The sequence below is a fragment of the Nipponia nippon genome, unplaced genomic scaffold (assembly GCF_047370975.1).
Source record: "Nipponia nippon isolate SJK-2023a ecotype South Korea unplaced genomic scaffold, ASM4737097v1 scaffold_22, whole genome shotgun sequence".
Classification (NCBI taxonomy): Eukaryota; Metazoa; Chordata; class Aves; order Pelecaniformes; family Threskiornithidae; genus Nipponia; species Nipponia nippon.
In genome coordinates, this window is record NW_028262339.1 from 7,464,158 (window position 1) to 7,481,135 (window position 16,978).

At 38.9% G+C, this 16,978-nt stretch overlaps 1 protein-coding gene across 1 annotated transcript; it reads right to left on the reverse strand.

The window, feature by feature from the left end:
• Positions 1–962: 962 nt before the first annotated feature.
• LOC104011733 (ras GTPase-activating protein 1-like) lies at positions 963–16,493 on the reverse strand. Its single transcript, XM_009464022.2, has 6 exons — positions 16,413–16,493; positions 13,342–13,409; positions 8,833–8,921; positions 5,524–5,601; positions 4,063–4,197; positions 963–2,033 (listed from the first exon to the last, which is right to left on the reverse strand). Exons 1-6 carry the CDS (start codon positions 16,430–16,432, stop codon positions 1,950–1,952), a joined length of 474 nt encoding a protein of 157 aa, XP_009462297.2. The 5' UTR covers positions 16,433–16,493; the 3' UTR covers positions 963–1,949.
• Positions 16,494–16,978: the final 485 nt, after the last annotated feature.

The following is a 16,978-nucleotide window of genomic DNA, read 5'->3' on the forward strand; positions in this document are numbered from 1 at the left end:
AGGTTAATAAAACCTTAAGTGCTTTAGAGCAGGATGTGCTGCCTTCTTCCAAAGCTTGTCATTGAACTAACTGAAAGAAAACAACCTTGCTTATAACGTTTTCAGCATTCCCAACATTCTTCTCAAATGTACTGTTAAAAAGAGACTGCAGCATCTACAGTATGGGACATAATCATAGTTGTGTTACTTAACCTGTTGCTGCAACTGCTGATCCTGCAGCTATAATCTTAGACTAGATTACTGTGACTAATGTACATGAGGACTGCTGAGAATAATTAAAAAACCCCAAAACTTCAAGTAGTTATATGCTGTCCAAAGCTAGGTTGAAGTATTTCATTGTACTGGATCTGTCTGGGATGAAGTTAACTTTCTTCATAGCAGCCCATATGGTGCTGTGATTTGGATTTGTGACTGCAACAATCTTGACAACACACCAGTGTTTTGGCTATTGCTGAACAGTGTTAGCACAGTGTCCAGGCTTTCTGTTTTTCCCACTCTGCCCCACCGAGGAGTAGGCTAGGGAGTGAGCAGGAAATTTGGAGGGGACACAGCTGGGACAGCTGACCTGAACTGGCCAAAGGGATATTCCATTCCATATAATGTCATGATCAGCAATAAAAGTGGAGGGAAGGGGTTTTTTTGGGGGGGAAGGTAGCTGTTGTTCAGAGACTGGCTGGACATCAGTCTGCTTCTGGGAGGTGGTGAGTGATTGCCTTTGCATCACTTGTTCTGTTTTTCTTTTCTTCATCTTTCCTTTCTCAACCCCTGAGTTTTCTTGCTTTTGCTCTTCCTTGTTCTCTCCCGTCCTGCTTTGCGGGGGGGTGGGGTGGGGTGGGGGGTGGGGGGGGTGGGTAAACCACAACATTAATTTTCACACACTGTTTTAGGAAATAAGTAGTGGTGTCAATTTTTTAATATACATACCTAAATGCAACTTTGAGATTTACCTACAGTCATTTTTATCAATGCATTTTATACATAGTAGATAAATAGCCAACCATATCTGTTATCCAAATTTCATTTTTACAGTGTTCTATTACTTGCACCCAAAGTTAGCCAGTTTCCATAAAGAGTCTATTGACAGCTTGATTATTTTAAAAACTCATTTTTCAGGTTTAAAAATAAGATTCGTGGTAGCCTTACATTACACACAAGACCAACCAATACATATTTTATAAAATGGTTTAATGGATGCATGCATATCTGATACAGTGATAATAAATTTACTGAATTCTAATTAATCACTGTTGTAAACATTTTACAAAAGCATTGTGATTTACCTGGATGGATACACAGTCCTTGATGGAAGAATTATTTAGACTGAATCATTGGCACATTAAAGAATAAAGCTGACAAGATCCCTTCTGCATATTCTTTTGACATGATTCCAGCAAGAGAAAGAACATGGTATAAAAAGTATACAGGAAAGATTGTTCTTACCATAACCATCAAACTCTGGAAATTGTAAATACAAGTTCGAGTGGTTGAAACAGTCAAAGTCATAATAATTGTAACCAGTCAGAAATTACAGTAAGAAATGTTATCCAGTTACATGTAGCTGTCAAAACAATGCATTTCTTTCCTTGTCAGTTGATAATTCTTTTCCAACAAGACAGAAAAGCTTTGACAACTGCAGGTGTTGAAAATAATTTTCAAAGTTCAAGACAGTCACAGCATTTTCTTTGCGGAAGGTAAACTGTACACCAAGGCTCAGAGACTGTAAAAACTGGTTTCAAGTGGAAAAAAGTGCAAATATCCTGCACAGATAGTTTAAAAATCTGCTGGTACAATCATTCACTAACAGAATCTTTGTTTTCTTTTTGCATAGTTCACACATCACTGGGAATGTGATAGGGTGTGCTATTTTTGGCAAGAGCAAAAAAAGTGATACTTCTGTGAGTTGCCATGTTAGACATGCTGGATCCACGCAGAATTCAGGTAGAGGGCTGCTACCTGATGTTATTAGACACTGAATATTGATTTTGTTTTTGTTGAAGCAGTTCTGTAATAGCCAACAGCTTCTTAAGAACATGCTGCAGAAAAAAACAAAAACAAACAAAAAACCCCAGTACAACCCTACATTAGCAACTAAAAAAAACCCAAAACCCATCTTGCTTGAGAAGCATCTTCAACATTAACCTACCAGACTTAGAATTAGGTAGTTTAAAATATATTTAACCCCCCCACACCCCACCCCCCCACCCCACCCCCAGCTCCAATTCCCTAGTCACTAAGACATTACTTCAAAAGGCAACTGTAAAACAGCAATATGAAATTTATCTGCACCCATGGAGACCCATTAAGTCTTGCCAACTTAACCTGAGAGTTTCAAAATGAAAGAGAGTTCTCCTATCTGTTAAAAACAATCTGTAAACCAAAAGTCCATTCTTGGGTATTTTCCCCATGTGAAAGTGCAGAACTGGGCCAAGAAAATGAAAAAAAAGTCCGGTGACAAAAAAAAAAGGTGATAATACAATTCACTTCTGCACAAGCAGAACTACCCTCTTTTAACTTTCTGAAAACCTGGTCATTAAACTAAACCAAATGCAACTGAACATACACATAAAACAGGCTGAGAAATTGTATTGCTAACGCGCTGTCAGGAGTTCAATTATTTTTTCATTATAAGTAGAACTATGTTCAACTACAAACTTCTACTATCCTGCCTTGCCAGACTAGCCATCATTTTTTCTTTGTCAAGACTAGCAGTAGCTGTAAGTGAATTGTGAACTTGAACATGATTGGGTTTTTTCCCTCATATCCCACTGAAGAGGTAAATTGTAGTAGTTATTAAAATGGATTCGTTTTGAACTGCTATAATGAAGCATTATCTCATTTTTAATTCCTTGAGCTTTCTTCTGCCAAAGATGATTAAATACAAATATATTTTCACCTTTTTGCAAAATCACCATAAGAGTTCCCAGTAATCCCCTTATTTAAAAAATGTTACTGCTGAAAAATGCATTATTTGAGTAACATCTGCTGCCAGGAGAAAGAAATATAGATTTATCATCTACCTGGGTTTAAATTAAGGCCTTCAAAGAGTCAGGATATAGGAAGCCCAGTCTTTAAACCATGAGAATAAGAAATCTGATTACAAGAAGTTATTTTGAAACAATTAAATTAAAAACTATTTTAAAAACTACCTCTTGAAAATGAGTCATTAAATATATAGTTTAAGCTGATACTGATTAAATTTAAGGAAGACCATCTGTAAACAAAAAGGCTTTCTATAGTACAACTGCCCCTGTCCCCAAATCATTAGCATTAAAAAGGGAAGACTACTTAAATTATCTCCTGCACAGCACAGTATACTAGTCAAGCATACCAAAACATATAAACATATTACTGTTCAGTAAGTAGAACTGCCGACTTGAGTTCATCATAATTAGTAGACCATAGGCAAGTATATTACTTTTGTAGTATTTTGAGACAATGCATGAAGTCATGTGAATTTTTTCCTCTTAAAAAATAAGTTTTCATAAAAGCTGTATAGAAATTTAATAGTTGGAACAGAACACTCATTTATAGTGTTTGCTAGAGAAGTTTGCCATGTTTGTTTACAAACGTAATAAATCAGGAAGCAGAAATGAAGTAGTGATAGAAAGCGAAGGAAATTAAATTTAGTTATTTAGTTCTCAATTAGAACTAGATCCTAAAACTAGAGCCTGTCAGGAGACAGTAATTTCTTGGGTTTAGGCTTCCTCTAGAAACTAAAAACTTCACCTGGAAATTAAACAAAAAAAAAGAAAAAAAGAAAAAACCCAAACAAAACAAACCAAACCAAACCAAAAAAAACCCAACAAAACAAAAAACCACCAAAAAAAACAACCAAAAAACCCCAACCCACTGCTTTAAAACATCTTTGGTTTTGTTGTATAAATACTTAGTTCATAGTTTTGAGCTTCTTTAACTTTACAACTAGCAACCTCCTGGTGAAATGTACATATTATTTATCACTCATACTGCTGGACAGAAAAATTACAAAAGAAACACGATATTAAGCAATAGCTCAAGATATGCTATCTGTACCTGTGATTTTTGTTAACCATTGTAGTTTACCTGCATTACACCTCGCTCATTACTGAGTGTCCGAAGTTCATCTGAATGTGCCACACACATCTCATGCAAGGCTGCCAGATAACGAGATAAGTCAGTTCTGGAGTGCTCTGTAGTGTCTGGAAGCTCAGGAACATTCTTTAACAAAAATTATGAGAGCAGACTTAGAATGGTGAGTAGCCAGGCATATAAGAAATTAAATTACAGTTCTACAGACCCGCCAACAGCTGTTTTGATACTGCAAACAAGTACTGCAATGTTTTTCTTCACAATTAAGTCTTCTGTCCATGTTATCTAATACAAATTATATATTTCCTCCTCTCCACGAGCATCTATTTTAATTATGGTTACACATTTCACATGGAGAGATTACTAAATATATAGCAATTCCTATTCCTACTAGGAGGGTTCTACTAAAAGGTTTGATGTTGCTATGCTACCTCTGAGCTGGCCAGAAAGACACTGAGAAAAGGGATTCATATTATATCCTCCCCCCAAATGAGGGGGATCCATCCATTAGGTGTTGTTTGCTTTTTTTTAAATTTAAATCAGACAATAGCAGCAGCAAAAATGGACACCAAAAAACCCCCCAAACTATCAAGTCAGTAAATCCACTAATAAAATAATATAATTAAAACAGTAGATTAATCAGTTAGTTATTTTAAAACCCAACAGTTTTCTGAGTCCTCATGCATAATCTGCCATTTAAAGAAAAAACCCAGTATATCATAATATGCAGAAGTTGCCATTTAACCAGAAAAAGGTGACATATGGCAATCCACCTGAATGACACACTTCAAAACACTCATTCTTATAGATTATCAAAATAGTCTGAGATGTCTTCTAGGTCACTTTTAATGGATCAATTCAGGAAGCTAGGCACATTTCTTTCATCTTCATTTTTAAAACAAATTCTTGGTTTAAACATATACATATATACGCAAATGAGCTCCTAACTCTTCTTATAGCTATCATACACAAAACAGTAACAATTTCAAAGTGAACTGCAATTATTATTTTCTTTTAAACTACAATTCATGCAGCGAGACATTTGGCAATGTATAACTAAAATGGAACATAATATTTTTTAAAACTTCAATTTTTTCAATCTCGGGTCAAAACCACATGACAAATTACACATAAGAATTTTTTGTTTTAAAATATTTTTTTAAAAGATTGGTATTTTTGGCCAAAAGCCCTAATCCTCGGGGAGAAGCTCAAATAGATCTCATGTCTACAGCAGTATTAAATGAATAAAATCTTTCTAACAGGACATTTGATTGGTTTTAATTCTGTGTGACAGGCCAGCAATCTGCAGTTCCTAAACACGCATAAGAAAAATTTTTCAGTAACAAGCATTCAAAATTGTGTGGAAGCTGATGCATTTTTGAGCTAGTTAACAAGAACTGTAAAGAATTTTAATTTACAATATTGCTATCCAATATTTTTTTTTAAACCACTTACCCCAAGTTCATCTAAGAACATGATCATGCGATGTTTGTTACTCTTGATGAATGGATTTACCCCCTCCATATACGGCTCCTAGTAATTTTTGAAAGTATTTGTTAGAACAAATCAATACCAATTTAATAGTCATACCTGAAGTGAACACATTGTAATCAGAGACAAATGACACTGCAAAACACAAATGTGTCATCTGGAGTGATTTTATTTTTTCAAGTGAATTTATAATGACTGGTGTACAACCAGACAAAAGATTACACTTTTTTGTATTCCAGATGGATTCTTAAATTGTTTATATATGCATTGTGACATGAAATTTTACATTTCTGAAATATTGAAGATGGACTTCTTTTTTTCATTGCAGCTATATAATGGAGAAAACACTTTCAGAGGTAACATCAGGACATAAGCGCCCTCCTTCTCGTTCTTTCGTTAATGCTTACATTCCAAGTTGTGAGTATCAGACAAATGGCTTTATAATGGCAGCCTGAACTCGCTTGCTTTCATTATGCTTAAGTCAACAGATTTTTATTGTTCAACCATGTTGCAACTTGGGAACCAGAACAGACCAATTGTTGCTGGCATTCTTTTAGTGATGCAATAGAAACTTTATTAAAAGCTGAGGCTTTTTAGTGCAACTTGTAAAACTGATTTACAAAATTATGTCAAGCAATATGAAAATGAGTACAAATAAAAGGGGTGTTTCAAAATGCTGTACCAACAGAAAACACCAGTCTAAGGAATAAGTAGAGGAAAAGCGTGTGTGTGTGGGGGGGGACCCAGAGGTTGGCAGTTGTTCATTTGTTTCAGAATTAAAATACTCTGTATCCAGGCTGGAAGTTTAGTCCTAATTGGTCTCAATTTGAAAGTGAATTATTTCATATAATATATAAAAGAACATGGATGTGGAATGTATTTCAAGGTTCTGTACTGAGACATGCCCATATTACTTAAAGATGTCTCCCCATTTGGACATCAAATAATCAATGGAAATGCAAAACGGCTCCCATCATCTACTTAAGGCAGATGACACATCCTTCTTGAATGGATTCTTTCTAATCACAGATTTCTACTCTAGCATTTCTCAGTTGTCTTTTTGATATGGATATTCCTAAAGAAAATTTACCCATTTTACCATCACATAGATGTTTTCTTTGTGGAGGGATGGCTGGCTGCCTCTCCTCTCCCACTTTTCCAACTCCAACACTCATCTAGTTGACCAACGGAAGCCAGTAGATGTGGTGGTTTTGGATTTTAGCAAAGCTTTTGATACTGTCTCTCACAGTATCCTTCTGGATAAAATGTCCACCACACAGCTAGACAAGTCCATAATACGTTGGGTGAGCAATTGGCTGACGAGTTGGGCTCAAAGGGTTATAGTAAATGGGGTTGCATCAAGCTGGCGGTCAGTCACTAGTGCGGTTCTCCAGGGCCCAATTTTAGGGCCAGTGCTCTTTAATGTTTTTATAAATGATCTGGACGCAGGAATCGAATGTACATTAAGTAAGTTTGCCAACGATACTAAACTAGGAGGAGCTGTGGACTCCCTCAAGGGCAGAGAGGCCTTACAGAGAGATCTGGATAGACTAGAGAGCTGGGCAATCCCCAACCATATGAAATTTAACAAGAGCAAGTGCTGGATTCTCCACCTTGGATAGGGTAATCATAGAACCATAGAATCGTTTAGGTTGGAAAAGACCTTTAAGATCATCAAGTCCAACCATTAACCTAGCACTGCCATGCCACCACTAAACCATGTCCCTAAGCACCACATCTACACGTCTTTTAAATACCTCCAGGGATGGGGACTCAAACACTTCCCTGGGCAGCCTGTTCCAGTGCCTGACTACCCTTTCGGTGAAGAAATTTTTCCTAATATCCAACCTAAACCTCCCCTGGCGCAGCTTGAGGCCATTTCCTCTCGTCCTATCCCTTGTTACTTGGGAGAAGAGACCGACCCCCACCTCGCTACAACCTCCTTTCAGGTAGCTGTAGAGAGCGATAAGGTCTCCCCTCAGCCTCCTCTTCTCCAGACTAAACAACCCCAGCTCCCTCAGCTGCTCCTCATAAGACTTGTGCTCTAGTTAATCCTGGTTATATGTACAAATTGGGGGACGAGAGGCTGGAGAGCAGCTCCATGGAAAGAGATCTGGGGGTTTGGGTTGATGGCAAGTTGAGTCAACAGTATGCCCTGGCAGCCAAAAGGGCCAACCGTGTCCTGGGGTGCATCAACCACAGCATAGCTAGCCAGTCGAGGAAGGTGATTGTCCCACTCTACACTGCGCTGGTGTGGCCCCACCTCGAGTACTGTGTGCAGTTTTGGGCACCTCAATAAGAAGGACATCAAACTATTAGAGTGTGTCCAGAGGAGGGCAACCAAGATGGTGAAAGGTCTCGAGGGCAAGGCTTACAAGGAGCAGCTGAGGTCACTTGGCTTGTTCAGTTTGGAGAAGAGAAGGCTGAGGGGTGACCTCATCGCAGTCTACAACTTCCTCAAGAGGGGCAGGGGAGGGGGAGGTGCTGATCTCCTCTCTCTGGCGACCAGAGATAGGACACGAGGAAATGGAATGAAGCTGCATCAGGGGAAGTTCAGATTGGACATTAGGAAAAGGTTTTTCACTGAGAGGGTGGTCGGTCACTGGAACAGGCTCCCCGGGGAAGTGGTCATGGCACCAAGCCTGTCAGAATTCAAGGAGTTTTAGGTAGTCCTGCGAGGAGCAGGGAGTTGGACTTGATGATCCTTATGGGTCCCTTCCAACTTGAGATATTCTATGATTCTATGAATACTAGAGTACGACTGCTACCCTTTTTGTCATTGACAGACAGAAAAAACATTCCACATACTTCGACTGTTGTCTTTGGAACAAATGTCTGAGTTTATCTGTTCTCATAGCATGAAAAATATGGTTGCATCACTCTTTATAATACCTCCTAGTATGATCGTTGGTTCATCAATTATTTTAACAGGTCACTGCTGTTGTTCATACTACCAGATTCAAAATCTTCATGGTATGTACCAAATCATTCACATAAGTTTCTAGATGACTCATTCTCAAATGACTGACTCCTCTTTCCAATTCAGACAGACTTTATGCTACTGCTCTAGTTTAAATCAATACCCTGTTGAGCTCCAACTGAAGAGGGTAGAAGAAACCGCAGGAACGAGACTTCCTTGCTGATGAAGACACCCAGGTCACACATCAGGATTTGCACAAGAAAACAGCAACAGATTTTTGTCTGTATTAAACAGGAACATTGAAATATATTGGAAATGCAGATCTAGGCTGTTCTGTGCAAAATTATATTCACCTTAGCTCCAAATTCAACCAGATTTGCTAAATTCTGCACAGACTTGGCAACCAGCGTCAGTGTTCTTGCAGCAGTAGGGGAAGGAGAATCTGATAGGAATACAAAGTAGAGAGTTACTGGCCATTTCATTTAAAACTTCCAGTAGTCACATGAAAGTTAAGCTCTTCTACAATTTGTTATTTATCATGGAATTAAATACTTTGAATGCTGTAACAGAACTGCATGTGGAAAATATCTCATGATCAAGTAAACTTTTGTCGTTTTAGTAATTATGTCCACAAAAAATATTAATACGCATATCTGACTTTCTGTACTAGTTGCTTACAGAACAAAGCAAGTAAAATAAAGTGTTCCTTAGAAGCCTAAGGTTAACAAAAGTTTTATGAATTAAGTGAAAACCCTTTTCACAAAAATCAAACAGCTCTGTTAAAAGGAAGATTATTTGTTGTTAGAATCTAATAAAATAATTAAGTTTACCCTTTTCCTTATTTGCATATACCCATATAAGTAAGTCCTGCATTGTTATGCAAATTATACTTTAAATTACTAGTACCAGGAAAATAGACTAAACATTGCATGCAATCGTGGCTTGTATTTCCATGAAAATATAGCTATTTACTGCACAAATCAAATGCTAGAAACTCCTGGTACAATCACTTGTTGGAAAAAGTTGTTTTAACTGAATAAGAGATTAGTGTTAAGCATAGGGTTTTTTAGTTTGTTTTTAAACAGTTATGGTCAAATCTGGCTTTCCACTTACAGGCCATTTAAGTGTTCCAAAACTGACATGGTTATTATATAAACTCTAAATTTCACGGTGCTTCATAAGAATGCTATATACTCTTCACTGTCTATCTGTATGTTTTGATCGTCTGTCTTTCTGCCCCCTTCCCCGCTCAGCATTGCAATTAATTAAAAAATAAGTTCCAACTTTTTAGGCATAGCTGGAACTTAGACTGAGGCACTAATCATACAACTAATCTCAGTTGTTCATTGCATCTCGTGCTTAGTACTGTACATCCCTTTGAAGAAGCAATGCTGGAAAACATTACTAGCCTTAGAATTGGGAAGTTCAGGTAAAGAGAACTGATCTAAAGAAGTGTATTCTTAAAAAAAAAACAACTAAGAAGGTTGAAATGAAGGACTTAACTTTTTCAGTAAAGATTTTTCAGAACAGTTGTTGAGGTGACAGGATAGGCACACTGCTGCTGAAATTGAACTCTATCTATACACCCAGCCTTCAGAATATTTCCCCTCCCCCTCCCCCTCCCCCTCCCCACCCCATTACAGCACAGAAGTAAGTTAGAAGCTTTGCTCCAAAAGGAAAAGAGCCCACTTCCTTTTTTTTTTTTTTTTAAACAGCTCTAACAGCCCCATTTAGAGTCCATAAATTTACCTTAGTGAAAATGAAGAATATTATCTGAACTTCTAAACAGGACTAACACTTACAGACAAGCTTAAAAGGGATTACACAAATTTATGGATAACAACTCCATTTACAGCTAAAGACACAGTGGTCTCAATGCAGTCCCCAAGTTAGAAAGTATGTAACTCACAAATCTGAAGATGATAAAAATAATAAAGAAAGGATCACCATATACGAGGCCATGGTTCTTAAATGCTTTCCCCAAAGTGTGTATGAAAATGATTAAAAGGAGAAAGGAACTTTTGGACTGATTCAGTCAGGCCTTCTCATTTAGTATAGCTTATAGAGAGAGTACAGAAAACTTGCTATGTTGTCTGAAAAGCTGCCTATAAAGGCAAAAAAGGAAAAGTTTTTTCCCCAAAGGGTTTCTGACACAAGTGATTTCTGATTTCTTCCTATTTCCAAACCAGTATTTTACAGGTAAAATTGAGAAGGTGTTAGGGAGAGAAGGAGGAAAAACAATGGCTAGTGCAAACCAAATGCACTCTAGGTTGGGATAATCTTTGCCAAACAAAATAAAAGAAAAAAAGGAGGGGGGGCAATGAAACAAAGATCAAGTATAACATATGCAAACTTTTTAAAACTATGGAACTCAGGTGTCCCAATATTTTAGTACTACGGTTTTCCCACCAGTAGTTTATGCCTTTCCTTTCTTCCTCCCACGAGGATGTATTGGGTTTGCGTGGCAAGGTTTTGGTAGGGGGAGGGGCTACAGGGGTGGCTTCTGTGAGAGGCTGCGAGAAGCTTCCCCCATGTCCAATAGAGCCAATGCCAGCCAGCTCCAAAACGGACCCACCGCTGGCCAAGGCTGAGCCAATCAGCAACGGTGGTGGCGCCTCTGTGATAACATATTTAAGAAGGGGGGGAAAACTGCTGCGCAACAGCAGCTGGGAGAGAGGAGTGAGAATATGTGAGAGAAACAACTATGCAGACACCAAGGTCAGTGAAGGAGGGGGAGGAGGTGCTCCAGGTGCCAGAGCGGAGATTCCCCTGCAGCCCATGGTGAAGACCATGGTGAGGCAGGCTGTCGCCCTGCAGCCCATGGAGGTTAACGGTGGAGCAGATATCCACCTGCAGCCCATGGAGGACCCCACGCTGGAGCAGGTGGATGCACCCGAAGGAGGCTGTGACCCCATGGGAAGCCCACGCTGGAGGAGGCTCCTGGCAGTACCTGTGACCCCGTGGAGAGAGGAGCCCACACTGGAGCAGGTTTGCTAGCAGGACTTGTGACCCTGCGGGGGACTCATGCTGGAGCAGTCTGTTCCTGAAGGACTGCACCCCATGGAAAGGACCCACGCTGCAGCAGTTCTCGAAGAACTGCAGCCCGTGGGAAGGACCCACTTTGGAGAAGTTTGTGGAGGACTGTCTCCCGTGGGAGGGACCCCATGCTGGAGCAGGGGAAGAGTGTGAGGAGTCCTCCCTCTGCGGAGGAAGGAGGGGCAGAGACAACGTGTGATGAACTGACTGCAACCCCCATTCCCCATCCCCCTGCGCCTCTCGGGGGGAGGTGGTAGAGAAAATCAGGAGTGAAGTTGAGCCTGGGAAGAAGGGAGGGGGGGAAGTGTTTTTAAGATTTAGTTTTTATTTCTCAGTATCCTACTCTGATTTGATTGGTAATAAATTAAATTAATTTTCCTGAGTCGAGTCTGTTTTGCCTGTGACGGTAATTGGTGAATGTTCTCCCTGTCCTTATCTCGACCCGTGAGCCTTTCATTATATTTTCTCTCCCCTGTCCAGCTGAGGAGGGGGAGTGATAGAGCGGCTTTGATGGGCACCTGGCGTCCAGCCAGGGTCAATCCACCACAAAGGAATACAGCAAAACTTAAAACCTGAAATCCCATCAACGCAGCCTTATGTCTAGAACAACAGTAACACACATACTAGTTGTTGCATCTGTAAGACCTCAACTACATCTGTAAGTTAAAATGTTCAGAAACATTTCTAGGTGCTTAAGCCAACTGCCATGGAATAATCCATGCCCTCACCGTTAAAGCTTCACAACGAAGCCCCACGCCAACTGTGTCAGATGTGGTCCCTGATGCAGGCCAACACCCAAATCACGCCTAAGAACTGTTTAGGAGAATGCTATCTGATATCAGCCAGAACTGTGCTACAGATCAGCACAGCAATTTCAGAATCCTGTTCTAGCAAACAGGAATAGCCCCTGTCACTGTTTTATTTACTAATAGAGATGCACTCTACAAAGAGAGCATCAAAAACCAGGGTAACGCTTTTGTACTGGGCCTGGCTAGGATAGAGTTAATTTTCTTCATAGCAGCTCATATGGTGCTGTTTTAAATTTTTGACCAAAACAGTGCTGATGATAACACACTAATGTTATAGCTTTTGCTGAATGGTGTTTACACAGCATCAAGGCCGCTTCTGTTTTTCACTCTGCCTCCCCAGTGAATAGACTGGAGGGTGCACAATAGGCTGGGAGTGGACACAACTGGGCAGATGACCCAAACTAACCAAAGAGATATTCCATAACATATAACGTCATGCTCAGCAATAAAAGGGAAAAGAGGGGGGTTTATGGGTGTTAGCCATCTTTTGCTCAGGAACTGGCTGGGCATCAGTCTACCCATGGGAGGTGGTGTGATTGCCTTTGCGTCACTTGTTTTGTTTTGTTCCATTTATCCTTCACTTATTAAACAATTATTTAATTTTTGTTTGTTTGTTTTATCTTGACCCCCAAGTTTTCTTGTTTTTATTCTTCCTTTCCTCTTCCCCATCCTACTGAGGGTGAGGAGGGAAGTGAGCAAGCAACTGTGTGGTGCTTATCTGCCCACCAGGGTTAACCCACAACAATTTTCTTTATGAAACACTTTTCTTTAACATTCACTTTTTCTTTTTTTTTTTTTTTTTTTTTTACTTTAAAACAAGACATTGGGAATAAACACTGTCTAACCTTTGAGGGTGAAAACTATATGCTGGCTGCCTTAGGGAGAAAGTCAATCAACTGATATGGATAACATGACTTTGGACACAGTGTTCAAAAGACTTCATATTTTGCTAAACTAGGCACTAAAGTTCATGCCTATTACTACATAAAGTATGAATTCAGTCTGAAGCACAGTCACCTGAGATGATATTAAACATCCTTGGGTTCAGGATAGCAGGACAAATCAGTCGAAGAAAAACAAAGCCACTGAAATGGAAAAAAAAAAATGTATTTCGTTCAATAATAAAGTTAAAGAATTAATGTAAAATTATGTAGTCTTTAAACATTTAAGTCAGTGTGGAAATCTTTTTGAGATAGATGACAAACAACCAGCCTGTGCTCTGTGAATATGTTTGTTAATTAAGAATGTCTTGTTATGATTTCAACTATGATAAAAACTGAAATAAAAACAGGCATATTGATTTCCCAACTAAGGTGAACCTCTGAAACCACCTGGGAAAAGCTTAACTGTAAAGCCCTATTGAAGCCTGTAGTCTAAGACCACACTGGCTTTAAAAAGGAGGAGCACTTCATCTCCTGCCTCCCACAAGTGTTCCACTGTCTACTACAGCAAGTAATTCATCCTGTAGCCACTCGCTTCCCCAAGCCAACATAAGGAGAGCAAGAGTGCACAGTCAGAATGGAACCTCTCTTTTGGCAGCAACATGGCCTTAGTTTGGCTTGAACTGATCCATATCCTGATAACAGTACACTATTATCCTAGAAGAACAATACTGGATCAGCTACTTTCCTCACAGAAGTAATTGCTGCCACCCAGACAATCTAGAAAGCTGGGGAAAAGTGCTCAGTTTGACTGCAGAACTAGGAACTTATTAAACAGAAACCCAAAATAGCTTTCAGTTTAGCATGAGAAAAATCTAACTTTCTGTTGACAACTGAAGTAAAAAATATCCATCTCAGATACCATAATTCTGGAAGACTGCTATAAAATGAAGTGACATGGACCAACTAAAGCAATCCAACTCACCTCTCGTTTTGTTCAGAGTGCGCGGACGCTACCAGCAGACTGCTTTTTCACTACAGCAATACCAAAGCCTGACCACTTACAAAAGAATGGAAGTGGACCTTGCACTACCTTGCTTGTTAAGTATACAGTGATGGCATTGTCCATTATTAACTGGAAGTGACACGTGTATCAGTGAGGTTAACACACCTCTAAGACACTTGAATTCCAATATATACTGTTATAGAAGTTTCCCATTTCTCCAAGAACCATGGATTATGGGCTGACAAAACAGTCCTGGCCCAGTGTGAAACAAAAATATTTTCTATGAGATGAACTTAAAGCTATGAGGAAGTAAATAATTTTGAAGCCATGGCACATACACCAATTTCTCTTGTAGATGGCCTGAAGCTGAAGACAACTAGGGTAATGGACGTTGCAGATACAGAAGATTTGGTGCTTCTTACACTGGTCAAGCTGTCTAAATTAAGAATGAGTCAATACCTATACATGGGTTTTTACAACCAGACAGAAATGGCAGCACTTTCTGAATGATATAGAAGGGAAGCTACCCAGACACTTAAAAACTATCCACCTGTCTCTGAATATGTAATCATTCTTGGACCAAAACCAGTGCAATAAAATATAATATTCTTCACTGGAGGCTGCAAAAAAAACTGTACTCTAGACTAGACAAGTCACAAGTATCCACTTATGAAGGCTAAGATGATGAGAGAAAGGGACCCAATATTTATAGTATCCAGCAGAGACCCCAGGAAAATTCTGAATGTCAGCTCTATCCACTTAAGGAAACCCACATGGCGCTCTCTGGAGATGGGAAGGAACAGGAAGAGACATGGTATTTGCTTCTAAGTTCTACACCCTTGCAATAGGCTAGCCCCAACACCTCTGATAAGAGCAGCCTCAATTTGAAGGCAAAACCCCTACAGAACACTGTTGGCAGGCATTTTTTTGAAGATTTTTCTTCAAGAAAATCTTGAGTCACTATTGTTACAAACACTAAATCATAGGGAAAATAAGCATGGAAGGTACTGTACTAATTACACTAACATTTACTGAAACTCTGGGGAAGGAAGGGCTCTCATGTCTTCATTTCTGTCTCCAGCCAAAGTGATAAACAAGAGCCAATGAAAAATCATCTGGAAGACTCTGTTCAATGGGAGATTAACCTCAGCAAATCATATCAGTGCCAGATACTGGTCTACCAGCAAGCTAGGCTTGCAAAAAAAGGTAAAGCAAATGTAGAAGAGATGTGGCTCTAATACCCTTAAACCCCCAGTATCATTTAGAACAACAGTGTCAAGACCTCATTTTTGTCAAAGATTTTTTTGACCTGCACTGGCAACTGATAGTGTTAAAGGAAGAACTATTTATTCAATTGATTTCTGAATGCAGACTGGCGTTTTTGTACTCAGTGCCAGTTCAGAGGAGCCAGGTTCAGTAGCCTGCAACATTTTTACAGAGGCTCTGGAACGTTTCAACATAATTGGGATGGAGCAGAGAAATGAAACAAAACTGGGACAGCATAGAAGTACGTATTTTCAGAAATGAACAGTGTGTTGATTCTGATGATCAGCACTGGGAGTCTTCACTGATGCAGAGAACTATATATTCCAATGCAGACAGTACCTCAGTGAAATCTAATGACAGTCCAATCACCTTTCTGAGAAGGTATCAGTTTCCTTAACATGTTACGTCTGCATTTTAAAGAACATTGATCTTAGCATGTGTAAGATTTTTCCAATAATTAACACACACTACATAGGAGCCCCTGGATAAGGCATGGTCCTCCCAGATGGCATATGACAGGAACATCATCTTCAGGTCACTGCTCTCCAGAGGTATCACAAAGGTTAACTATCACTTTGAGAGAACTTTTTCTCTTTCCCAACATGAAAAAGGAAATCAATATTTTAGATTAGTTTGTAAAACTTAACAAAATACAAGTAAATTCAAAGTTAAAGCTATTAAGTATAGCTATACTGACCTCTATACTACAGCTATAGCAAGGTTCCAACAGCATGACTAAGAATCTAGCAAGCTCTCAATCCTTAATTGGGATATCATGCCCCAGTACCATAATGATCTTAAATATTCTTGTAACCTATATAAGTACTATAAAGTTTTGGCACTAAAAGAAAAAATAGATAAGCACACTTAAGTATGACAGTAATAAGAGGTTAAAAGATTATTTTCAGCATAGAATAAAGTGACAAGTAACTTACCTAACAACTCTTGTTCTCATTGTGGTATTAGCTGGCCACTTATTTTGAACAGACTTCTGCAAGCACCCATAAATATATCTCAACGTCCTGTAAAAATAATAGCTAATTAATCATTTCATTGAAAAACTTCACTGAATAAAACAAGCTGGTCAGAAAGGATCTAGTCCAACCTCCTGCTTAATGCAGAATTATTATCAACGCTAGGTTTATAATTCAGACATAAGCTTTAAATTAATTTAAAATCTGCTATGACAGTCCATTTACAAATGGCAAAGAAAGTCCTCGACTAATACACTATTCTATTTGTGCAGGTAAAATTCTGATTATTCACATGTGCATTAAATGTTTTATAATACTATTTTTCCTATTATTTAGGTAGTGTTTCCTTTTTAAAAATGAAAAAAATGATGGTTTGGTGGCTTTTTTTCTTGTTTTTTTCCCACTTTTTAACTGAATGAATAACAATTTGTGTATCCATAAATACAGGTTAGGTGTTTAAAAGTAGTTAAGCAATAGTCCTCTCCTATCAAAAAATGGGAGCACTCTGGTGTATTTCAGAAAATGTT